The sequence below is a fragment of the Gigantopelta aegis genome, chromosome 10 (assembly GCF_016097555.1).
Source record: "Gigantopelta aegis isolate Gae_Host chromosome 10, Gae_host_genome, whole genome shotgun sequence".
In the NCBI taxonomy this organism is placed as follows: Eukaryota; Metazoa; Mollusca; class Gastropoda; order Neomphalida; family Peltospiridae; genus Gigantopelta; species Gigantopelta aegis.
The window spans coordinates 86,732,648-86,759,567 of NC_054708.1; the positions used below are offsets into that span (position 1 = coordinate 86,732,648).

The 26,920-nt window shown below is 40.6% G+C and overlaps 1 protein-coding gene across 1 annotated transcript in view; it reads left to right on the top strand.

Annotated features, from left to right (window-relative positions):
- Positions 1-7,573: 7,573 nt before the first annotated feature.
- Positions 7,574-26,920, top strand: part of LOC121383881 (kinase non-catalytic C-lobe domain-containing protein 1-like) — a 62,071-nt gene continuing 42,724 nt past the window's right edge. Inside the window, exons 1-5 of the mRNA XM_041513977.1 lie at positions 7,574-7,763; positions 10,188-10,426; positions 18,409-18,464; positions 24,972-25,221; positions 26,151-26,560. Of these exons, the coding sequence (XP_041369911.1) occupies positions 7,744-7,763; positions 10,188-10,426; positions 18,409-18,464; positions 24,972-25,221; positions 26,151-26,560 (975 nt within the window). The 5' untranslated portion in view covers positions 7,574-7,743. The remainder of the gene's footprint in view (positions 7,764-10,187; positions 10,427-18,408; positions 18,465-24,971; positions 25,222-26,150; positions 26,561-26,920) is intronic.

Here is a 26,920-nt window from a genome sequence, read left to right on the forward strand (position 1 = left end):
CATGCCTCGACTGGGATCCGAACCCAGTACCTACCAGCCTGTAGACCGATGGCCTGCCACGACGCCACCGAGGCCGGTCCCATCAGACATAAGGCTGGTAGGTACTGAGCTCGCAGCCCGTACCTGCCTCGGTGGTGTGGTCGTTAAGCCATCAGATATACGGCTGGTAGGTATTGGGCTCGCCTCCTGGTACCGGTCCCCACCCAGAGCGAGCTTAACGACTCAATGGGTAGATGTAAGGCCACTTCACCGAACCATACACTAACAACCTAACCACAAACCCACTGTTATGGACAGACAGTCCAGATAGCTTAGATGTGTGCCCTGGACATCGAGCGTGAATTGTAAATGAATATTAGCACGAACATAACTACAAATGAATGAATAATGTTATATCAAATGTCAAAATAATCATGTCAGACAATTACACGTAGTTTATAATGAGTTGGACACTTTTTTTCCCTTTTCTTAAAATATTTTTTAAATCTGTTTTACTCTCAAACAGTTCGCACATATATTGTAAACAGTACTTTACGAAAAGGGGGAAGGGCAGAGAAAGACAACATTAATTTAACAAACTACAACGACACATTTAGAGAAAAGTTAATTACATCATCAACATTTCATAGGCGTGTGGGCTCCCAGTTTTGTAGGGGTGGGGGTCTGGTTGGTGGAAGGCTGATTTTTGCCATAAATAAACAAAAGTGCCCTAATCTAGATTACAACATTTATTCATATTAGCATTTCTGCCAAACAGCTATATAGGCTTGCAAACAAATTGCCACGCATTTCTGCATGGAGTACAACTAATATTGTGAGTAGAATATAGAAATGCATTTCGGCATGGATTACAACTAATATTGTGAGTAGAATATAGAAATGCATAGTGAAAAATGTTCAGGCCAGCTAATTTTGCCCGAATTTGAGGATTCCTCCCCCACCCCCACCCGCACCGTCTCATACGCTTATGGGTTATTTCATTTTATTTATTCATAGCTCAGTGAATTGTCGAGGTATGTGATGTAACGTCTCTGTATAATTGCACATATAAAGGAGCCCTCGCTGCTATTCCGTACGACTAACCCACGTGAACGAAATCGACCGTGTACGGAACGACCTGGTTAGATTCGTTTTTGGAACAACTTACAGAACAATATGGTCATATGGATCTTACATCATGCACCATAAGAAAAGTCGTACGGAATCGTTTGTATGCTATTAATAGATTGGATAATGCGTGCATTGACTGGTCTAATGACGTGCTAAGTAGAAGATTGTGGTCACTAGTTTCGGGGAATGGGCTATAGAAAACACGATTAATTAAAGCCGTGATTTTAATTTCCGTATTGTTCACGTAATCAGGCCTTCGACTTAAGGGACATGCTGCTGTGTTTGATTTGACCTATTTTCCCAGTTAGTACAGGCATGTCTCTCGCGCTGTCAGGTATTCACGAGAACCGATTACCCCATTAAATGGCTAATACTGAAGTATTATATATTAATGGGTCTTAACCCAGTCATTTGTTTTGCACGAGCCCAATAATTAAATTAAATACGTCACCAGTTTGTTGCAGATTTCGATAATCACCATTGCAAAGCAATTAAATACATATTACGTTTTAAGGTTACCTCAGTGTACTAGTAGTACAGAGTACATGTACTGCCTAATTTACTAGGTGTGGTAGGTAGGTTCCAACGTACCAAATCATATCTCGATGCCGGTAATGTTAACGTTTACTAATAGACTGATATCAGCAGCATTTGAACACATCCGGGAAGTACACCAATAAAAAGCGTGACATGGGGGTCACATGCCATTTAAGGAATTTGATGAATGTTTTTATCAGCCATTTTAACGCTCATTATTGATGAAAATCGCAATTCCGTATTTGGGGGTACCCTGCATATTTCTGTCAACATCTTGTGTATATGCATATATACATACATTATACATACTTTCGTATTGTCCTACAGTTAATTGGAGCACTCGGCGATTTACCGGTGTATATTATAGATAATACATTTATGCGAACAAATGATAAAACATAATAATATATATTAGTATAAGAGTGCAACAAGAAGCTTAAAGGTAATAGATAAAACTATATATAGGCGTACGGTACATAAAATAAGAAGCTTATACATGTATGCATACATGTACACATATATACACATACATGACACATTAAATAATTTTGAAGAATAGATACACATATTGGGATATAAAACATACAAAGTATAATAGGACATACATTACTACACACATAATGTCTAAAGGAGAGAAAACAGACATTTTAGCATAAAATAAAAGATGTACACATAACGAGTAGAAACACATAAATACAACCATATAGTAACTAAAATACATGATGCATAGTAGCACATATCCGAAATAAAACGGTAAAAGAAAAATAATAAATAAATGAATAAGTGAAACAACAAAAAAGAAAAGAAAAAAGAATGAATGAATGTTTAACGACACCACCTCAATGAATAGGTAACATTCCCTAGATCTGAACAGGAATCACTGTTTGTGCCAACTTCCTAGACTGAAACAAGGGCCATTGTACTAGGGATTTTGAGTGTGACTTTATCGCTTATGAGATGTCCAGGGCACGATAACAATAGGCTACATATCATGAGGAAAGTGAGTGAGGCTGACTTCGTTCATTTTAACATAGACCTATTTCCTATACTGTTGAGAATGTATGCTCTTTTAAAATCATAATGAAGTTATAGATCAGCTCCCTGGTAATTCTAACAACTATATAACTAATACAAATGAATTTATTTATTGGCAATGGACAATAGTATTTGCACAAATAATCAATGTCACATATATTACTACCAATAGACCTCTGTCACATTCCCATTGCGCATGTGCGCGAAGAGTACCGTCCCTTGCCGGTAGCGAGGCTATATATAAATTGGGGGGGGGGGGGGGGGCATGTAATGATCGACAGTTGTCATGAGCGCTGTGAGTAGCTTCGTAGGAGCTGTGAATCTCTAGCGACTAACGTACATATTTCCTATAAGATGTTAAAATGGCTGCGAAAAACGGTCTACTAAAGTTTACATCGGAATGCTTTAAGACCAAAAGCAGTGAAACATTAACTTAGACGGAGTCTCTGGAGCTGCCTTCATACAATAAAGTTAACTTTAGTGGAATGTGTTTGCTACTTTTAACAATTAGAATTATAGTTAAATATTCACGCGGATTTACCAGTGATGTTCAATTCTCCACATGCATCAGTATTTACAATGTAATCAAATATGCCTCCCCTTGCCCCTAAAACGCCCCAACAAAACCCCTAACTCACATAGACCTTTATCACAGCTCTATTTTCCCCTTATCGTTTCATTAAAATAAAGACAGTCGTACAACTACTAATCAATGTTACATGTCTATCCACAAATTAATTATTTATGTACTAGTATTTATTTATCTTATTTTATTTCTTATTTTATTTTATTTTCATTATAATTTATATCAGATACATACAACTTCACTTGAAATAATATCTGATATTTACGAAGTTTTAAAACATATATGAACTGTCACACGTGAAAACCTACAACTTAGCATGGCGTCAGAAACCGAGTAAACGCGGCTTAAAGTTTGACGTCACATGTAAACGCGGAAGTAAAAGTTGACATGCGTTGTTTGTTTCGAAGAATTTAGAAGATGACATCTTCTGTATATGAAGATCAGTTTGAAGTAAACATGTATCTGTATGTACAATAGTGTTTGGTTACTATTTTGTATTTTGTACCAAAGAACATTGGTCGAGATCGTTAGCGATACCATCAGTACTTTAATACATATTTACAAGCATAGAGCGAAGTCCTATATATCGATATGGTATGCAAGTATCACACTTTTTATAACGTATATGATTATACATAACATAAAGTTCAGCAACTTTTCCAGAGTGGTAGACCCATGCAACCCGATACGATATTAATTTGATGTTTGGTCTAACTTATGAATATTGTATATAACTTCAGGCCCCTGTGATACTTGCATGATTAGGGGGTGGGGGGGGGGGGGGGGCTGTCGAAATTTCATGTAAACGGAACTCATCAAACGCGAGCGCCGAAGGCGAGGAGCCGTAGACGGGGGGGGGGGGGGGGTTCCCCAGATGAGAGAGAGAGAGAGAGAGAGAGAGAGAGAGAGAGAGAGAGAGAGAGAGAGAGAGAGAGAGAGAGAGAGAGAGAGCGCCCCTTGCCAAGCAATGAGATGACGCCGGTTACAATCGGGAATAATACACGAACTTTTGTTGCGAAATATACGTTAACAAGTTGCATTAAGTTGTGGTATGCATGTAAAATGGCCTGATCACAGAGCCACGGCAAGAAACCGTTTGTTTTCAGTCGTACCAATGTATTTATAATAAATGATACATGCCATACTTCTCACATCCCACAAACAGGATAGCATACACGACGTCCTTTGATGGATCATTGGTTGGGACGGGAAATAATCAAACGGGCCCACTGAGGAGGATCGCACCTTCAGCAAATGGAACCTCAGACAGACATTTTTGCTACGTTATCCCGGTCATTTGAGAACAAGGACATTTATATGTAAAATCCGATTTTTTTTTCATTTGAGGGGAAGTCTCAATCCTACGTAAGGGGGGGGGGGGTTGTCCGATACCCCGACACCCCCCCCCCCCCCCCCCCCCCCCCCCCCCCCCCTGCTACGGGCCTGACATGGTACTTAATATGTTTGCTTCAAACATTCAAACGAAGTACCTTCTGACTGGTACCTTATAACTGCGCATAACAAACCCTCATGAGTTTGACAAAATACCATCCTGAGTTTGTAGCTATATTATTAAGCTGTCGGTTAGTCTAATCTGTTATAAATAAAACTTACATCTTTCTTAGGTTAAATACTCTTGCTTCGAATTTAAATAGCTGTATATGCAATACAGTTACATTTCTGACTATTCTCAGGTCAGTAGCAACCGGGAGGAGGGGGGACTATAGCCCCACTTTTATAAACCCGGTTTAAAATATGGCTTTTGCCCCCCTCCCCCAACTAGACTGTTCCTCCACTACAGATTGTGCCCCCTCCTCTCCCCAACTCCAGATATCCTTCCTACGGGCCTGATTCTAATGTTTTATATACCATAGCTCAAATTTCATATGTATCATTTAATTTTATTATAAATACCGAACAAAATTTTAAATAACTTGGTGAAAAGAAATCCCGACAAGAATCCTGAATGTATTTATCTGTATAATGCTTTATAAATATTTAAATCATGTTATATACAATAAATATCTGCATACATACACACGCGCACACATTAATATTATTTCAACCTATATCCGATATTTATTGCGTACGAATCCGAAACCATGGTTTGTCGGGCGTTATTAACCAAATATTTTTTATTTCGTGATAAGCAATAATTCACAAATATCTCCAATAAGTCTTGTTGGATGTCGACAGAATTTTCGGGTTCCCTACTGATAGAATAACTAATCATGGAGATATTGACATTCCTATTGCGTGGCCTCCCATTGTCTATGCCCCACAATCTCGCGTGAGTTCGCGGTTTCGTCCTCAAGTTACTCCGCAATGGGCACATGCGCAGTGGAATGTGAAAGAGGTCTATTAGAGCCGAAGCTGGTTTTACTCCGTAAATATTTCAGGTGCACCTCCAACTTCGATACGGAACTTTCGTTTTTTGGTACAATGCAACCCAGGAGATAGTTCATTTTCGTTTGTCCTTATAATGCTCTATCTCCCGTAATAATTGTCGGCGTGAAGGAAATGTCAAACACGTATGACAAGTATAAACGTATGGCAGGTATAAGTGCTACTAACAGCTATATTAACGATGTGTTGTCAGGGCCGTAGCTAGGAATTTTTGTTTGTGGGGGCAACTGAGTAGTTACTAGTCTAAAACTCCTTTTCTTTAAGTTTCTATAATGCCCCCTCCCCCCCTTGCCCCATGCTAGCTACGGCCCTGGTTGTGATAGTAAAACGAACACACGCGAGTGCATGTAATCACAGTCTTATCCTGTGCTAGTTTTGATTTAGTAGTCTTGCAGTGACAGTCCTCTTTGTGGCGGTCAAAAGGATCTGTATTCTCCAGTGAAGTAAAGGATCTCCTCGGGAGTGGCTGGATAAAGATTCATGGAATCAACTACTATTTTGCCAAATGTCCATACGACTCTGGCACTCTACATTGTGCAGAGATACGGTCTTGATCGCGAATAACGATTTTGTCGGTCAGATTTGGTGTTCCGTAATCGGTCGAGATGTTCCGAACAGGAGCGACCGAAGTTTTTCCTAATGGCGTCTTCAAATCGGAAGCCGAAGTTTGTTGAATATCAGCAGGAAGTAATTTATGCTAAGATAAACATAATATTTTGGTGGTAAATACTGCACTTCTAAGCAGCCTATATAGCGGCCCTATCTGTATTCGCTATAAATAAATCGGTTGACTACATTACTACTGTTTGCCCTGACTAGCCGTACGGTAACGTAGCTTTCCAAAGGAACTTAACTACGTAACATACTAGGTAAAAGTAGCGTATAAATACTTAAAATAGTGTCCATGAGTTTCTAAGGTAGAGCAAGCGTCACAATTTATTACCATATTTGACTTCAGTTAACCTTATTTGTTATGTGGCGGGATGCTCAGTCGGGTAAGGTGCTTGCGTGGCCTCTATCAGGGCCGTAGCTAGGATTTTTTGTTTGGTGTGTGTGTGTGGGGGGGGGGGGGCAGCTGAGTAGTTAATAGTCTAAAACTCCTTAAACAGTTAAGAGAATTTTCTTTACGTTTGTATAATGCTTTCCGGATTTTTTCTGCCCCCCACCCTTGCCCCCCGCTAGCTACGGCCCTGTCTATGGATCTATGGAGGTTTTTTTTTCTCGTCTAACCAACGCACCACATCTCTTCAAAGGCGTCCTGCCACTTAATTCTATAGTAATAAAAGTCAGTAAATAATAACTTAGTAATTTTATTCAACTTAGCACCACTGTGTCAAGTAGCTTTGTACTTGAAACATGTATGGGGTGAGTTTAAGGGGTCGAACCCCTCTGCTCAAGCAAACTTGTCCTGTCTGTGGGGAAGTGCATACGAATGTAGCGGGTTTCCTCTGATGACTACGTCAGAATTACCAAATGTTTGACATCCAATAGCCCGAGTAGGCCCCTACTCTGACTGTAAAGAGAGCTAGACGGACATTTGGACATAAATACGCTCTCATTACATGCTTTTTTTTGGCAATCGCCGACCACCAAAAAGTGGTCAAAGATTTCCGCTCTAATACCACAACAATCCTATGTTTGACGTCAAATACATTTACATCGACCATTTTCAGATATTAATCACTAATACACACACTACAGTACAGACCTTCGTTTTTGACGGGAACGAGCGCTAACACGCCCGTCAACTCAATCTGACGGGCGCGAAATAATGCGCCCCTAAATTGAACAAATCACGCTTGTATTTGTTTTCTTTTTTAACTCTGCCATTTTAATTGTTTATTGAATCCAATCCACAACGCCACAAACCTTTCCATTCTGTTCACAATGAACTTCCTAGAATACATTTTATAAATTGAAACACGATTGGTTGGTTATCTTTACACTGAGCCAATCAACTAGGAGTTCACTTATTATTAAGATCTCGTCGGTTTTGTTTTGTTTTGTTTAATTTCGTACAATGCAGGTAATGATCGCAAAATTTATTGTACACTGTCGACGTTTTGATCATGTGCAGAAAAAATAATAGGTGCGTTGTCCAATAATTCTATGATGTGTATAATGTTTATACATGTTGATATCACAGTAAACACGTACACCAACAACAAACGAATTTAGTAAAGCAGGTTTTGTTTTTGTTAATAGCATAGCGACGTACTCCAGACATTTCTACTTTCTATTTCACGATTCAGTTCACGTGATTTAAAGCCAAGAAGATTGACCTTGGTATAGTCAGATTTCAAGTACATGTGATCGGTTGACGGGCACCTGAAACAAACACACCGATTTAATTTCAACTCAGTAATTCCAATTTACCGAGTGTAAAGCATGTATATTTTAAAATTAAATTTACATTGTCATTAGGTTTGTTTGTTTGTTTGTTTTTGTTTTGTTTAATGGGCTATGATTCGAGTGTATAATAAATGACGTGTTAACTACAGTACACCGAAAATGAAAGCAAATCCTATTTGTAAAAAAAATATATTTATAAAAATTGTAGTAAGATATATTTGGATAGAAAACAATAGACGTTGACATTTTCTCTGTTATGACGGTTGTTTGTTTGTTTGTTTTTTAAAATAAAGAATTTGCAGGTACATAACATGTATATTATGATATGATAAATGTGATAACCCTGTACCATGTGGTTGTTACACTTTTACATTCAGTTCACAGGTTTGTGTCCATGGAGAAATCATATCATTCTGCGATGAAAACCAAAATTATTGTACTTGTTTTAAATAAAACAGAATAAGCACAAACAAATCAGTTTCAATTCCTTATTCATAAATAGTCATGATTCAGAAAAAAAGAAAGAAAGAAAGGTTTTATTTAACGATGCACTCAGCACATTTTATTCACGGTTATATGGCGTCAGACATATGGTTAAGGACCACACAGATATTGAGAGAGGAAACCCGCTGTCGCCACTTCATGAGGTACTCTTTTCGATTAGCAGCAAGGGATCTTTTATATGCACCATCCCACAGACAGGGTAGTACATGCCATGGCCTTTAATATACCAGTCGTGGTGCACTGGCTGGAATGAGAAATAGTCCAATGGGCAATCATGATTCAGAATTGTAATGCAACATGATATGCATATAATACATGTATAAGAAATCGATAAATGTATATTGTGTTCATGGTGGGGTTTTTTCTTGTGTAAGACTGCAATTACCCATTCCTTCATCTTTGAGAATAACCATCATATTAGTTAAATTAGGATATTTATTTTGAAAACACAAAACATTAACCCTTAAGATATTTAATTTAGAAATCATTACTCCTCAAACTTAATCATGTTCATGGGTGCAATTCCTCTCGGTCACTTGCCTCTAATTCTGATTATTTTGAGGGGTGCGATTTACCCCTCTGCATTTTGAGGTGTGTGATTTCCCCCCCCCCCCCCCCCCCTCTCGTAAGCATTTTGAGGAGTGCGATTTTTAGCACTCCTGGGTTTTTCAAAAACGAAGGTCTGACTACAGAAAGAAACCCGACAGCACCCACATTCAGCTAAGCTTCGGCAAACTCCGGACAGCAGAATTCTAAATTCACCGACCTATATCGTGACGTTGCGTCACATGATCGCCCACTCAGCCATTCCGTCTTCCTGGGTCCGTCTCGTACAATAATACGACAAGTGCCCGACAATCACCAAAAAAAGTTTGTTTTGTGTAACGACATTACTAGAGCACATTGATTCATTAATCATCGGCTATTGGATGTCAAAACTTTTGGTAATTTTATCAGTGTTAGAGAGGAAAGCCGCTACATTTTATCATCTTTTATAGACCTATGCACCATCCCACAGACAGGATAGCACATACCACGGCTAGATTTTTATGGTTACTTAGAGTAGGTAAAAACATCCACAGCCTTCTGTGATCTTAGTTCATTAAGATAAGCATGTTGGCCTGTTTATTAAACTTGTCCTTATAATTATTATAACAAATATATGTATCTGTGATGTTCTGACAAAATTTGTTTGTAGCATGTTTTAATTTAAATTAAACCAAATATATAAGATCATCATCTTTGAAAATACATACACATACACATGTATGCATGAACACACAAACACACTGATGCATGCACACACAAACACTGATGATTGCACACACACACACACACACACACACAGTGGGTTTTTTAAATTTATTGTAAATGTCATTATACCCCTGTAGTTCCTTAGCACCAGAGGAAGGACCAAGGAACCCCCCCCCCCCCCCCAAAGAATTTTTTTTAATTCAATTGCCTGTTTCATTCTTTTTCATTTTTTGTTCCATATCCTTTTCCAGTTAGTCCCCTCCTCCAAAAAAAAACCCCAAAACAAAACAATTATATATATTTCCTGGCCAGTGAGCACTACATAGATACATTTAGTACTATTAAATAAATATTTATTATTTTAAAACTATTTCTAAAATGTCTCTATATTTTTGTTCCTCAGCACCATGGATGTAGCGGCGGCGCCACATGAAGGTGACGAGACTGTCAGTCTGGTGGAGGTGTTGGCAGCGCGGGATGGATACCTCTCGGAGGAGGAGTTGTGGGCCTTCTGTCGCGAGTGCTGCCTCACCCTGGAGTACATCGAAGGATCACGTGACCTCTGTCAGTCGCTGTGTCTGTCCCCCGAAACGCTTGCCTTTGACAGCACGGGCAGTGTCTGCTTCCTGGATCTCGACATCGGTACGTGTTGTTACCTTTTAGTCAGCAAACAGTTAAAAAACAGTTTAGGTTTGTTTTGTTTAACGACACCACTAGAGCACATTGATTTATTAATCATCAGCTGATGGATGTCAAACTTTTGGTAGTTTTAATTCATAGTCTCAGGAGTAAACCTGCTACATTAACAGCAAGGGATCTTTCTGATGCACTTCCCCTCATACAGGACAGCACATATCATGACCTTTGATCATATACCAGTCGTGGGTTCTGGTTGGGTTTGGGGAAAAACCTAATTAGATAATGGGTCCACCGAGGAAGTTCAAACTTGCGACCAAAGGACCTGAGGCGTGCACTATACCAACAGCCAGATAAAGGACCTGAGGCATGCGCTATACCAACAGCCAGATAAAGGACCTGAGCCGTGCGCTATACCAACAGCCAGATAAAGGACCTGAGGCGTGCGCTATACCAACAGCCAGTTAAAGGACCTGAGGCATGCGCTATACCAACAGCCAGATAAAGGACCTGAGGCATGCTCTATACCAACAGCCAGATAAAGGACCTGAGGCGTGCGCTATACCAACAGCCAGATAAAGGACCTGAGGCGTGCGCTATACCAACAGCCAGATAAAGGACCTGAGGCGTGCGCTATACCAACAGCCAGATAAAGGACCTGAGGCGTGCGCTATACCAACAGCCAGTTAAAGGACCTGAGGCATGCGCTATACCAACAGCCAGATAAAGGACCTGAGGCGTGCGCTATACCAACAGCCAGATAAAGGACCTGAGGCATGCGCTATACCAACAGCCAGATAAAGGACCTGAGGCGTGCGCTATACCAACAGCCAGATAAAGGACCTGAGGCGTGCGCTATACCAACAGCCAGATCTGGCCCTTGGCAAACAGTGATTCTTTAGGGATGGGATGCAATGTTTAAAAAGGTCTCAAGCCACTCTTTCTCTCGACCAAATGTTGATATAACCATATGTTACATTCAATACAGGGCTCATAGTTAAAATGTGCTGAGGTGTCGTTAAACAAATGTTCCTTTTCTTTCCCACCCAAGTTATGAATGAAGCACAGGCATTGACATGCCACAATTTTATGGGGGGAGGGGGCATCCACACTATGAATTATATTATTTGGTAACAGTAAGTAAAAATAAAGGTGGTGGGGAGAATAGAGAAATGTGAATGAGGATGGAGGGTGGAGATGGCCCCAGGCCCTCCCTCTGGCTATTCCCCAGTGAGCCCAAGTCGTGGAGTACATATCTCCGTGTTATCTCTGTGTGTTGTGTGCTAGGGGGTGGGGGGTGGAGATGGCCCCAGGCCCTCCCTCTGGCTATTCCCCAGTGAGCCCAAGTCCTGGAGTACATAGCTCCGTGTTATCTCTGTGTGTTGCGTGCTAGGGGGTGGGGGGTGGAGATGGCCCCAGGCCCTCCCTCTGCCTATTCCCCAGTGAGCCCAAGTCGTGGAGTACATATCTCTGTGTTATCTCTGTGTGTTGCGTGCTAGGGGGTGGGGGGTGGAGATGGCCCAGGCCCTCCCTCTGCCTATTCCCCAGTGAGCCCAAGTCGTGGAGTACATATCTCCGTGTTATCTCTGTGTGTTGCGTGCTAGGGGGTGGGGGGTGGAGATGGCCCAGGCCCTCCCTCTGCCTATTCCCCAGTGAGCCCAAGTCGTGGAGTACATATCTCCGTGTTATCTCTGTGTGTTGCGTGCTAGGGGGTGGGGGTGGAGATGGCCCCAGGCCTCTGCCTATTCCCCAGTGAGCCCAAGTCGTGGAGTACATATCTCCGTGTTATCTCTGTGTGTTGCGTGCTAGGGGGTGGGGGGTGGAGATGGCCCCAGGCCCTCCCTCTGGCTATTCCCCAGTGAGCCCAAGTCGTGGAGTACATATCTCTGTGTTATCTCTGTGTGTTGCGTGCTACGGGGTGGGGTGTGGAGATGGCCCCAGGCCCTCCCTCTGGCTATTCCCCAGTGAGCCCAAGTCGTGGAGTACATATCTCTGTGTTATCTCTGTGTGTTGCGTGCTACGGGGTGGGGTGTGGAGATGGCCCCAGGCCCTCCCTCTGGCTATTCCCCAGTGAGCCCAAGTCGTGGAGTACATATCTCTGTGTTATCTCTGTGTGTTGCGTGCTAGGGGATGGGGGGTGGAGATGGCCCCAGGCCCTCCCTCTGCCTATTCCCCAGTGAGCCCAAGTCGTGGAGTACATATCTCTGTGTTATCTCTGTGTGTTGCGTGCTAGGGGGTGGGGGGTGGAGATGGCCCCAGGCCCTCCCTCTGGCTATTCCCCAGTGAGCCCAAGTCGTGGAGTACATATCTCCATGTTATCTCTGTGTGTTGCGTGCTACGGGGTGGGGGGTGGAGATGGCCCCAGGCCCTCCCTCTGCCTATTCCCCAGTGAGCCCAAGTCGTGGAGTACATATCTCTGTGTTATCTCTGTGTGTTGCGTGCTAGGGGGTGGGGGGTGGAGATGGCCCCAGGCCCTCCCTCTGCCTATTCCCCAGTGAGCCCAAGTCGTGGAGTACATATCTCCATGTTATCTCTGTGTGTTGCGTGCTAGGGGGTGGGGGGTGGAGATGGCCCCAGGCCCTCCCTCTGACTATTCCCCAGTGAGCCCAAGTCGTGGAGTACATATCTCTGTGTTATCTCTGTGTGTTGTGTGCTAGGGGGTGGGGGGTGGAGATGGCCCTAGGCCCTCTCTCTGCCTATTCCCCAGTGAGCCCAAGTCGTGGAGTACATATCTCCGTGTTATCTCTGTGTGTTGCGTGCTTGGGGGTGGGGGGTGGAGATGGCCCCAGGCCCTCCCTCTGGCTATTCCCCAGTGAGCCCAAGTCGTGGAGTACATATCTCCGTGTTATCTCTGTGTGTTGCGTGCTAGCCCGAGTCCCTTGTGATTTGAAGTCAAGTTATTAGATATGAGCCGAGGCAGTCGGTGTCTTTTGTTTGTGTTTGCCTAAAGTGTTTCTGTGCTAAGTCAGCTCTCTGTAGACAGTCTCTGGACATGAACTGTCGACGAAAATAAAAACAAATCATGTTTGTCAAGTCGACCAACTAAAATCTCTTTGTGCCCGATACATTGAAATGTTACATTTCCCTTACAATGTCATTGTTAGTACAAAGGTGTTAAAACAGCCAGAGTGGCTGTGATTGTCACAATGGTTTACTATATATATAATATATAATTCTAGTTTGAACGTGGTCAGTATATTACTTCAAGTTACTGGCTCTAGAAATACATTTTATACCTATATTGTATGTAGTTTAGCTGTAAGACGGTCTGCTGTTTGAGGAGAATCACTGCTATCTGTTGTATTATGCATATAGGTATGTCTCTCTTTTTCATCTCAGCTATAGCCTATACTTGGCAACAGTACTTCCTGTTTGTTATTTTGTTAGTTTTTTTCTGAAAACCATTTCAAATACTTAACTGCATTGTAGTTTTAATTAATTTAAGTTGAAATGCACATGGCAGCATTTATGATTTATCCAGAAAGTGCTATGTTAAATATAGACTAATTGGAATGGTGTTTCCTTGATTTGTTGTGGAAAGAATGCAGAATATACATGTAGATCTACAAATACTAGCAAATCTACAGGTTTATTTTTTATTTTTCAACAGACACTAAATAGTTTGTACCTAAATTAAGGTAAATAGTTTGGTTAATAAAACACATATTTATGAATTTCACATCTATTTGATTATTTTATACATGTAATACTTTTTTACAGATTATTTTACATAAAACCATATCTAGCAGCTTAACCCCCCTTTGTTTTTGACTAATTAATGCCTTGAAACACATCTTAGAGGTCCTAATATTTTACACACCATATGAATGAATAAATGAATGAATGAATGAATTAATTAATTAATGTATGTGTGTATGTATGTATGTATGTATGTATGTATGTATGTATGTATGTATGTATGTATGTATGTATGTATGTATGTATGTATGTATGTATTTATTTATTTATTTATGAATGAAAAACAAAATCCACCATTCATCCCATGCTGGCTTATTTTAACAGGCCATTTGTTTTTAACAGGCCAATTGATATAGGCCTGCTAATTAAAAAAACCCAACAGCAAGCTGTATTGCACTTCCTATTTCGAGCTCTGCCGTTGTCGTGTAGGGCTGGTATATACTGTGTACCAGGTGGTTTCGAGACGTTTTAGAGCCAGTACATGATTACTTACATCATTTGTGGAGCACTGATGAAAATGGGTTTTTCCAGTAATGGGGGTTCGATCCTACAACCTGTCATCCTTAATCAAGCATTGAGCGTTGGATTATTTACATAAAAATATAATTGGATTTAACAGTTTTTATACAGGGTCTTGCCACATAAGTGGTTGTTAGGAATCCATTGTATGATCATGTGAGTTAGAAATCAAACGTGCTAACCATTCTTTGAGCGTGTGCTGTTAATTGGTAAATTTTAAGCTCAAAATAGGAAATGAATTATGCCTGCATGCTTGTATATTGTTTAAATAGCTGACCAAACGTTTTATGTCCTGCTAAGAAAAAATATGACCTGATGGAAATAAAACAGCATTGGTTGAGGGAAAAGTTTGGAATACTGCACGTACATGTAGTGTGTGAAAAATTAGGACCTCTGCGATTAATTTTATAACATTATGGAACTAAAACAGAATCACGAGCCAGATAACAGATGAGGTAATTGTACATATATCTGTCTCTTGGTAAATGACCTGCATGTTTGGGGTGGTTTCAGTTAACTTAGTAGCCAGTGGGCATGGTTGCAGTCTAAATTAAGTGAAATAGTTGCTGTATGCACTGACTAGCATAGTATGATGTATTGTTAAACAAAAACATTCCTTTGCTTTATTTTTGTCTATGTTAAAAAGTTAAAGTTTTGTTTATCGACACAACTAGAGACCATTGATTTATTAATACTGGTAACTGACTATTGGATGTCAAACATTTGGTAAGTTTGACATATATAGGAATTTTAAGCCTGTTGCATTTTTCCATTAGCAGCAAGGGATCTCTTATAAGCTTGTTCCCACAGACAGGACAGCATATACCACAGCTTTTTATATACTAAGGTCGACGACAGTCACTTTTCGCACCCTTGTTTTGGCTTCGTACACAGTAAATAAAACACATCTAACGGTAATTTTTTGATATGATATATTTGACAAAAGGTACTTTTTATTTCTTTCATCTTTTGAAACTTAAAATTAATATTTTGTCCAGAATTATGAAAAATAACAAAATACCAACCTATAAACAAAGTTATCTGCTTGTTATAGAAATTTGACAGGGGTCAAGGTTAGTAGACCAGTTTTTATTTTAATGTGGCGAAGCATTGTAATAATATAGCTAATTTTGAATTTTGAATTTGAATGATGTCAGTATTCCAATGACGTCACTTTGAATCGCCGTACAATAACCATACACTGGGTACATGACGTTTCCATTTTAAGAATGTTGGAAAAATTCCAATGCAAACTTGCTATTGATTTTTTTTTTTTGAACATTACTAATGCATCTGAATGTGTTTCAAGAAAATCTTGTGATTAAAAAATTGTACCTTTTACGAAATATGGATTTCAAGTGAAATTACGGTAAGATATGCTATATACAAGAGCCTGTATCTACCCACCAAGATATTCTGTTCTGTACCACTTCATTTAGTTGTTCCCAAACACAGGACAGCACATACCACACCTTTTTATATACTAAAGCCCGTATCTACCCACCAAGATATTCTGTTCTGTACCACTTCATTTAGTTGTTCCAAAACACAGGACAGCACATACCACACCTTTTTATATACTAGAGCCCGTATCTATCCACCAAGAAAAAATTATTCTGTTCTGTACCACTTCATTTAGATGTTCCCAAACAGGACAGCACATACCACACCTTTTTATATACTAGAGCCCGTATCTACCCACCAAGATATTCTGTTCTGTACCACTTCATTTAGTTGTTCCCAAACACAGGACAGCACATACCACAACTTTTTATATACTAGAGCCCATATCTACCCACCAAGATATTCTGTTCTATACCACTTTGTTTAGTTGTTCCCAAACACAGGACAGCACATACCACAACTTTTTATATACTAGAGCCCGTATCTATCCACCAAGATATTCTGTTCTGTATCACTTCATTTAGATGTTCCCAAACACAGAACAGCACATACCACAACTTTTTATATACAAGAGCCTGTATCTACCCACCAAGATATTCTGTTCTGTACCACTTCATTTAGTTGTTCCCAAACACAGGACAGCACATACCACAACTTTTTATATACTAGAGCCCATATCTACCCACCAAGATATTCTGTTCTATACCACTTTGTTTAGTTGTTCCCAAACACAGGACAGCACATACCACAACTTTTTATATACTAGAGCCCGTATCTACCATCAAGATATTCTGTTCTATACCACTTCATTTAGATGTTCCCAAACACAGGACAGCACATACCATAACTTTTTATATACTAGTCAGGGATCACTTGTTGAGATGAAAAAAAGACAGTCAGTTCATTTATTTTGCAAGTAACACATTGTAGATCTTGTGAGATTAAGTGTTGTGATTAGCAATTGATGTCGCTTAATTGAGCTTCATTGATTACTATAGAACCAACCGTCTGAATAATTTATTGGGCAACACAGTTTTCTTGTAACCAGCAAGTGATTTTTCTTCAACACTAATATATGTGTTTGTTAGAAGCATTTCATTTGGCTCAGCGACTAGTAGGTATGGAGAAGACAACTTAAAATCTGCCAAGTGAGGAACAGTCAGTCAATGACCTATTGTCACATTTGTGAACCCAATTTAAGTTTCGTTTTTCTTTTTAAGAAGATCATATCATTAGTGTCAGTGCAGTATAGTTACTTTCATTTCTGAAACAATGTTCAACTTATTTATTATCCACAGTAATGTTCAACTTATTTATTATCCACAGTAATGTTCAACTTATTTATTATCCACAGTAATGTTCAACTTATTTATTATCCACAGTAATGTTTAACTATTAGATATCGTTTTTAAAGGTTAGCTATATAGAGGATTTGTCACGAGTATTTTTTTAATATGGAAAATATCAACCAAGTCTATGTTAATCAGTATTTGTCGAGGCTCTGCCGAGACAAATACCGATTAACTAGACGAGGTTGATATTTTACATATTAAAAAACATGAGTAGCGAATTCTATTTATCCTATAACACTTCTAAAATAACATTTTAAATCAATTTTTTGTAAATCACAGTACTAAAGTCGCAGCCATCGGTAATATGATGTCATCACAATTAGCACAAATTAGTTTGACGTCACACATTTTAAACAAACCTTTGAAAACGTTACGCTCATGTACACGGGTCTTGTTGGCTTGTAAGCAAATGACCCATCCACAGCAATACATTACCTGGAGACCTTGCAAATTTGCATACCATTATTAACCGGGTTAATAAAGTAAATTATCACATGGGTTTATGACATGGATATCATGGGTAAGTTATAGGATAAATAGACAATACTACATGAGTGGCTGTTGAGATATCATTTGAGTTGTTTCAAATCATACCTAACAAGTGATAGTGAGTTTGATACATTTTCAAGTTGCAAGATAAATGGTATCTAATGGAGACAAATGTAGTATTCTATTTCTCACATGTCCTAAAAAAATCAGATTTAAAATAAAGTTAAATGTCTTTTCCAACTAAAACCTATTTACGGCCCAAGAGCTTGTTAATTAATTCACAGAGAAATCAGTTTCCGGTCAACTTATACATCTCTGAGCAATCGATTTCGACTGTGCTTTTTGTTTTCATTGGATAGTATTGCAGTGACGACCTAGGAGCAGCCAGTCGTATGTCTTTAAATTATTAACACACATATGTGTGTTATTAGTATGTGTTATCAAGAATAACGAAAGATGTTCTGACGACAGGGTGTATAAGACAATAAGGGATGTGTTTTGAAGTGTGTCTTTGTGATATTGCAGATCCAGACCCAGTGTACGTCCCACCGGAGTACGAAGACTGCTGCAGCTCAATCAAGGTACAAGAGCAAACTAAGGCTGGTGCACATGCACATAGGTAACAAGGGCAGGGGAGACGTAGCCCAGTGCTAAGTGCTCGCTTGGTGCGCGATTGGTCTAGGATTGATCCCCGTCAGTGGGCCCATTGGGCTATTTCTCATTCCGGCCAGCCGGTGTACCACAACTGGTATGTTCTATCCTGTCTGTGGGATGGTGCATATAAAAATTCAATAGCCAATGATTAATAAATCAATGTGCTCTAGTGGTGTCGTTAAACCAAAACCAAAACAAAACTACAAAGAAACAACCATAGGTAACATAATGATAGACCATGCAACAGCAGAGTAACAGATTATGTAGGGTGGCCCCATCTGAGAGTTAAAAAAACAGTCTCTTTTGTTTAACGACACCACTAGAACACATTGATTAATTAATCATTGGCTGTTAGATGTCAGACATTTGGTAATTTTGATAAATAGTCTTAGAGAGGAAACCTGCTACATTTTGTTTATTACCAGTATTAGAAGCAAGGGATCTTTTATATGCACCATCCCACAGACAGGATTACACATACCACAGTCTTTGATAAACCAGTTGTGGTGCACTGGTTCCATGTGCAAGAGTAAAGTCATTCCATAAACGTTACTTGACAGCAACATGGCCATGCATAGGCAAAGCATATGGAATGGAATAGAACCGGTGCTATTTTGTATGGGATGTAGTGCTGTTGTAGCCAATCAGAACACCTTTAGAGTCACTAAAAGCATAACATGACTGGTTTTTAAGATGAAGAAATTGCCAAAATGATTGAGCTGTATCAACATCAACAAGATGTATACAATATGATCAGAACCGCTCCAACTATCATTAAATCTACAGCTGTCTGTCATTATAGTTGGTAATCCTTGGCAGGTTTTTTCTGGTATTTTCTGTATATGGGACAGGGAGACGAAAGTCTACTTGTATCACAGACGCACTGCTGCGTGCATGTTTAACAGAATTGCAGTAAGTCACAAAGACACTGACATCATGTCACCTGTTGCATAGCATGTTTCCTATGGGTGCACCGGTCTTTATGAATTTCTGAGCATACTCAAACACAAGCCAGTTCTCAAGACACCCAGACATATTTATGTTGGATTATTGCTTTTTGATTGTTATATATCTACATGTTATGCATGCAACATGTCCTATCTGTTCTGTTGGTCGTAAAAATTATAATTATTATTATTTTGTTAATCAGGCACAGATGCAGGAATATTTGCATGATGGTTGGGTCTACATGCAACTGTATAAGTGAAAGTTGTATATTACAGTTTAAAATGAGTGGAAATTTAGTTTTTACATTATAAATAGTGTGTATCCAAACCACCTCGACTATTCCTGGATGCAAGTCTGTTAGTACAGTCTCACTTGTTAATATGTTTTATAATGATTCTGTGATTGTCTCTCTGTGTCATAGTCTCATCTGTTCTCTGTCACAATCTCATCTGTTCTCTGTCACAATCTCACCTGTTCTCTGTTACAGTCTCACCTGTTCTCTGTTACAGTCTCACCTGTTTTCTGTGTTACAGTCTCACCTGTTTTCTGTGTTAGTCTCATCTGTTCTCTGTTACAGTCTCACCTGTTCTCTGTTACAGTCTCACCTGTTCTCTGTGTTACAGTCTCACATGTTCTCTGTGTTACAGTCTCACCTGTTCTCTGCCCTACAGTCTCACCTGTTCTGTTAGTCTCACCTGTTCTCTGTGTTACAGTCTTACCTGTTCTCTGTTAGTCTCAACTGTTCTCTATGTTACAGTCTCACATGTTCTCTGTGTTACAGTCTCACCTGTTCTCTGTGCTACAGTCTCACCTGTTCTCTGTGCTACAGTCTCACCTGTTCTCTGTGTTACAGTCTCACCTGTTCTCTGTTACAGTCTCACCTACCTGTTCTCTGTTACAGTCTCACATGTTCTCTGTGTTGCAGTGTCACCTGTTCTCTGTTAGTCTCACCTGTTCTCTATGTTAGTCTCACCTGTTCTCTGTTAGTCTCACCTGTTCTCTATGTTACAGTCTCACCTGTTCTCTGTGTTACAGTCTCACCTGTTCTCTGTGTTACAGTCTCACCTGTTCTCTGTGTTAGTCTCACCTGTTCTCTGTGTTACAGTCTCACCTGTTCTCTGTTACAGTCTCACCTGTTCTCTGTGTTACAGTCTCACCTGTTCTCTGTTACAGTCTCACCTGTTCTCTGTGTTGCAGTGTCGCCTGTTCTCTGTTAGTCTCACCTGTTCTCTGTGTTAGTCTCACCTGTTCTCTGTTAGTCTCACCTGTTCTCTGTGTTACAGTCTCACCTGTTCTCTGTGTTACAGTCTCACCTGTTCTCTGTGTTACAGTCTCACCTGTTCTCTGTGTTAGTCTCACCTGTTCTCTGTGTTACAGTCTCACCTGTTCTCTGTTACTGTCTCACCTGTTCTCTGTGTTACAGTCTCACCTGTTCTCTGTGTTACAGTATCACCTGTTCTCTGTTAGTCTCAACTGTTCTCTATGTTACAGTCTCACCTGTTCTCTGTCTTACAGTCTCACCTGTTTTCTGTGTTACAGTCTCACCTGTTCTCTGTGTTAGTCTCACCTGTTCTCTGTTACAGTCTCACCTGTTCTTTCTGTTACAGTCTCACCTTTTCTTTGTGTTACAGTCTCACCTGTTCTCTGTGTTAGTCTCACCTGTTCTCTGTGTTACAGTCTCACCTGTTCTCTATGTTACAGTCTCACCTGTTCTTTGTGTTACAGTCTCACCTGTTTTCTGTGTTACAGTCTCACCTGTTCTCTGTGTTAGTCTCACCTGTTCTCTGTTACAGTCTCACCTGTTCTCTGTTAGTCTCATCTGTTCTCTGTTACAGTTTCACATGTTTTCTGTGTTACAGTCTCACCTGTTCTCTGTTACAGTCTCACCTGTTCTCCGTTACAGTCTCACCTGTTCTCTGTGTTACAGTCTCACCTGTTCTCTGTGTTACAGTCTCACCTGTTCTCTATGTTACAGTCTCACCTGTTCTCTGTTACAGTCTGTGTTACAGTCTCACCTGTTCTCTGTGTTACAGTCTCACCTGTTCTCTGTTAGTCTCACCTGTTCTTTGTGTTACAGTGTCTCACCTGTTCTCTGTTAGTCTCACCTGTTCTCTGTGTTACAGTCTTACCTGTTCTCTGTTAGTCTCAACTGTTCTCTATGTTACAGTCTCACCTGTTCTCTGTTACAGTCTCACCTGTTCTCTGTTACAGTATCACCTGTTCCCTGTTACTGTCTCACTTGTTCTCTGTGTTACAGTCTCACCTGTTCTCTGTTACAGTCTCTCCTGTTCTCTGTGTTAGTCTCACCTGTTCTCTGTTACAGTCTCACCTGTTCTTTGTGTTACAGTCTCACCTGTTCTCTGTTAGTCACACCTGTTCTCTGTGTTACAGTCTTACCTGTTCTCGGTTAGTCTCAACTGTTCTCTATGTTACAGTCTCACCTGTTCTCTGTTACAGTCTCACCTGTTCTGTGTTACAGTCTCACCTGTTCTCTATGTTACAGTCTCACCTGTTTTCTGTGTTACAGTCTCACCTGTTTTCTGTGTTACAGTCTCACCTGTTCTCTGTGTTAATCTCACCTGTTCTCTGTTAGTCTCACCTGTTCTCTGTTAGTCTCGTCTGTTCTCTGTTACAGTTTCACATGTTTTCTGTGTTACAGTCTCACCTGTTCTCTATGTTACATTCTCACCTGTTCTCTGTTACAGTCTCTCCTGTTCTCTGTTACTGTCTCACTTGTTCTCTGTGTTACAGTCTCACCTGTTCTCTGTTACAGTCTCACCTGTTCTCTGTGTTAGTCTCACCTGTTCTCTGTGTTACAGTCTCACCTGTTCTCTGTGTTACAGTCTCACCTGTTCTCTGTGTTACAGTCTCACCTGTTTTCTGTGTTACAGTCTCACCTGTTCTCTGTGTTAGTCTCACCTGTTCTCTGTTACAGTCTCACATGTTTTCTGTGTTATAGTCTCACCTGTTCTCTGTTACAGTCTCACTTGTTCTCTGTTACAGTTTCACTTGTTCTCTGTTACAGTCTCACCTATTATCTGTTACAGTCTCACCTGTTCTCTGTGTTACAGTCTCACCAGTTCTCTGTTACTGTCTCACCTGTTCTCTGTTACAGTCTCACCTGTTCTCTGTTAGTCTCACTTGCTCTCTGTGTTACAGTCTCACCTGTTCTCTGTTACAGTCTCACCTGTTCTCTGTGTTAGTCTCACCTGTTCTCTGTGTTACAGTCTCACCTGTTCTCTGTGTTACAGTCTCACCTGTTCTCTGTGTTACAGTCTCACCTGTTTTCTGTGTTACAGTCTCACCTGTTCTCTGTGTTAGTCTCACCTGTTCTCTGTTACAGTCTCACATGTTTTCTGTGTTATAGTCTCACCTGTTCTCTGTTACAGTCTCACTTGTTCTCTGTTACAGTTTCACTTGTTCTGTTACAGTCTCACCTATTATCTGTTACAGTCTCACCTGTTCTCTGTGTTACAGTCTCACCAGTTCTCTGTTACTGTCTCACCTGTTCTCTGTTACAGTCTCACCTGTTCTCTGTTACAGTCTCACCTGTTCTCTGTTAGTCTCACTTGCTCTCTGTGTTACAGTCTCACCTGTTTTTTTGTGTTAGTCTCACCTGTTCTCTGTTACAGTCTCACCTGTTCTCTGTTACAGTCTCACCTGTTCTCTGTTACAGTCTCGCCTGTTTTCTATTACAGTCTCACCTTTTCTCTGTTACAGTCTCACCTGTTCTCTGTTTTAGTCCCACCTGTTTTCTGTTGCAGTTTCACGTTTTCTGTGTTACAGTCTCACCTGTTCTCTGTTAGTTTCACCTGTTCTCCGTTATAGTCTCACCTGTTCTCTGTGTTAGTCTCACCTGTTTTCTGTTAGTCTTACCTGTTCTCTGTTACAGTCTCACCTGTTCTCTGTTAGTCTCACTTGCTCTCTGTGTTACAGTCTCACCTGTTCTCTATGTTACAGTCTCACCTGTTGTCTGTTACAGTCTCACCTGTTCTCTGTTACTGTCTCACTTGTTCTCTGTTACAGTCTCACATGTTCTCTGTTAGTCTCACTTGCTCTCTGTGTTACAGGCTCACCTGTTCTCTATGTTACAGTCTCACCTGTTGTCTGTTGCAGTCTCACCTGTTCTCTGTTACTGTCTCACTTGTTCTCTGTTACAGTCTCACATGTTCTCTGTGTTAGTCTTACCTGTTCTCTGTTAGTCTCAACTGTTCTCTATGTTACAGTCTCACCTGTTCTCTATGTTACAGTGTCACCTGTTCTCTGTATTACAGTCTTACCTGTTTTCTGTGTCACAGTCTCACCTGTTCTCTGTGTTAGTCTCACCTGTTCTCTATTACAGTCTCACCTGGTTTTTGTGTTACAGTATCACCTGTTCTCTGTTAGTCTCACCTGTTCTCTGTGTTACAGTCTCACCTGTTCTCTGTTACAGTCTCACCTGTTCTCTGTTACTGTCTCACTTGTTCTCTGTGTTACAGTCTCACCTTTTTTTTGTGTTACAGTATCACCTGTTCTCTGTGTTACAGTCTCACCTGTTCTCTGTTACAGTCTCACCTGTTCTCAGTTACTGTCTCACTTGTTCTCTGTGTTACAGTCTCACCTGTTCTCTGTGTTAGTCTCACCTGTTCTCTGTGTTAGTGTCACCTGTTCTCTGTGTTACAGTCTCACCTGTTCTCTATGTTACAGTCTCACCTGTTTTCTGTGTTACAGTCGCACCTGCTTTCTGTGGTACAATCTCACCTGTTCCCTGTGTTAGTCTCACCTGTTCTCTGTTACAGTCTCACATGTTTTCTATGTTACAGTCTCACCTGTTCTCTGTTACAGTCTCACTTGTTCTCTGTTACAGTTTCACTTATTCTCTATTACAGTCTCACCTATTCTCTGTTACAGTCTCACCTGTTCTCTGTGTTACAGTCTCACCTGTTCTCTGTTACTGTCTCACCTGTTCTCTGTTACAGTCTCACCTGTTCTCTGTTACAGTCTCACCTGCTCTCTGTGTTACAGTCTCACCTGTTCTCTGTGTTAGTCTCACCTGTTTTCTGTTAGTCTTGCCTGTTCTCTGTTACAGTCTCACCTGTTCTCTGTTAATCTCACTTGTTCTCTGTGTTACAGTCTCACCTGTTCTCTGTGTTAGTCTCACCTGTTTTGTGTTACAGTCTCACCTGTTCTCTGTTACAGTGTCACCTGTTTTCTATTACAGTCTCACCTTTTCTCTGTTACAGTCTCACCTGTTCTCTGTTTTAGTCACACCTCTTTTCTGTTACAGTCTCACATGTTCTCTGTTACAGTTTCACCTGTTCTCTGTTAGTCTCACTTGTTCTCTGTGTTACAGTCTCACCTGTTCTCTGTGTTAGTCTCATCTGTTTTCTGTTACAGTCTCACCTGTTCTCTGTTACAGTCTCACCTATTCTCTGTTACAGTCTCACCTGTTCTCTGTTACAATCTCACCTGTTTTCTGTTACAGTCTTACCTGTTCTCTGTTACAGTCTCACCTGTTCTCTGTTGGTATGAGCATGCTGTATGCCGTCCGGTACACCGTGGAGACCGACAACCCGCGACCCATGCTGGGCGACACCATCACCGACCTACTGGGTCAGCTGACCTGCGATGAGGTTACGAAGCGACCCGACCTCTTGGATGTGATCCGGTGGTGTGATGATGCTCTACAAGGGAGGTCATCCCAAGACATCTGTCTGAAACTGTGCAGCGCCTTCACGCAAACCGCAACACTACAAGGTCACTATGAACAGTGTGTTAAACTTTGTTTTGTTTAGCGACACCTCTAGACAGAGACAGCCCTCTACGTTAACTTTTCCATTTAAGCCAAAGATAGTGCTTACTATTATTTTTTATATAGATAGTATAAAATGTTTTAGTCACCAAACATGGTCGCATATTTAACCTAATTGGTCACAATATAGAGGGCTGCCAGAGCATATCAAGTTTTTAATGATCGGCTAATATTGGATGTCAAACATTTGGTAATATTGACATATACAGTCTTGGAGAGGAAACCCACTACATTTTTACATTAGTAGCAAAAAATGTTTTATATGCACGGTCCCTCAGACAGGATAGCACATACCACAACCTTTGATATACAAATCATTTGGACAAGAAATGGGTTACTATGATGCCTTGTTAGTAGAATACTATATTTACTACGCTCTCTAATTAGTAAACAGCCAGCACTTTGAAAGATGATGAACAGCCTGTTAAAATGAACTATTTGTAATCTGTTCTTTTGTGGGATGTAGCTCAGTGGTAGAGGTGCAGTAGGTCACAGGATCATGACCCTCAGTAAACAGGAGTTGTTCCCCACCTCAACTATCTAGTGCAAAGATGTAAAAGTAAAAGATCTCTGCTTTTGGTAGGCATAGTCGGAGTGGTGGCAACAAGGGTCCTCACCTGAATTCTGTCTGTCTCTGTCTATCCATCTGTCCGTCCCTCCTCTCTCTCTCTCTCTCTCTCTCTCTCTCTCTCTCTCTCTCTCTCTCTCTCTCTCTCTCTCTCTCTCTCTCTCTCTCTCTCTCTCTCTCTCTCTCGATGTTGACATTTGTTTTTTATTTTTATTTTTATGTATATATATATTGTTATGTATTACATCTAGTCAAGGCTTCCTATGTGATGACTATAACTCAGACTGTGTTGTTATTATCCCACAGAAGGTAGCAGCATTCTGGAGCTGACCAGTGGACTTTCTGCCTATCTCCAGTCTCAGTCAGGTTTGGTCACCAGCCCAGAATCAAACCACTCAGATTTCAGAGATTCGGTCACCATGGAAACAGAATATGAATCTCATTTCAGTCATTCACAGGAAAGGGTAAACTGTGTGTCATCTAAAAAGTTCAGTTTGGGTGATAACAGCATGGTGGATTCACATGTTACAGAAAGTGAAGGAAAGAAACAGAATGATTCTCTGGGTGATTCTGGTGTTGAATTTGTCTCCCCTTATAAAGTGGACGTGAATGCCAGTTGCTCGAACAAGAAGAACAGTTCTGAAGAGAAAATCAAGGTGCTTCATTTGCAAGATGGTGCTGAAGGTGGTCTTAAAGAGACGTTGAAGAAAAAAGAGGTAAAACTTCAATCATCAGGTCGAGTGTCCTCTAGCTGTGTTTGTATGTTGTAAGAGGTAATACTTCAATCATCAGGTCGAGTGTCCTCTAGCTGTGTTTGTATGTTGTAAGAGGTAATACTTCAATGATCAGGTCGAGTGTCCTCTAGCTGTGTTTGTAAGAGGTAATACTTCAATCATCAGGTCGAGTGTCCTCTAGCTGTGTTTGTATGTTGTAAGAGGTAATACTTCAATCATCAGGTCGAGTGTCCTCTAGCTGTGTTTGTATGTTGTAAGAGGTAATACTTCAATCATCAGGTCGAGTGTCCTCTAGCTGTGTTTGTATGTTGTAAGAGGTAATACTTCAATCATCAGGTCGAG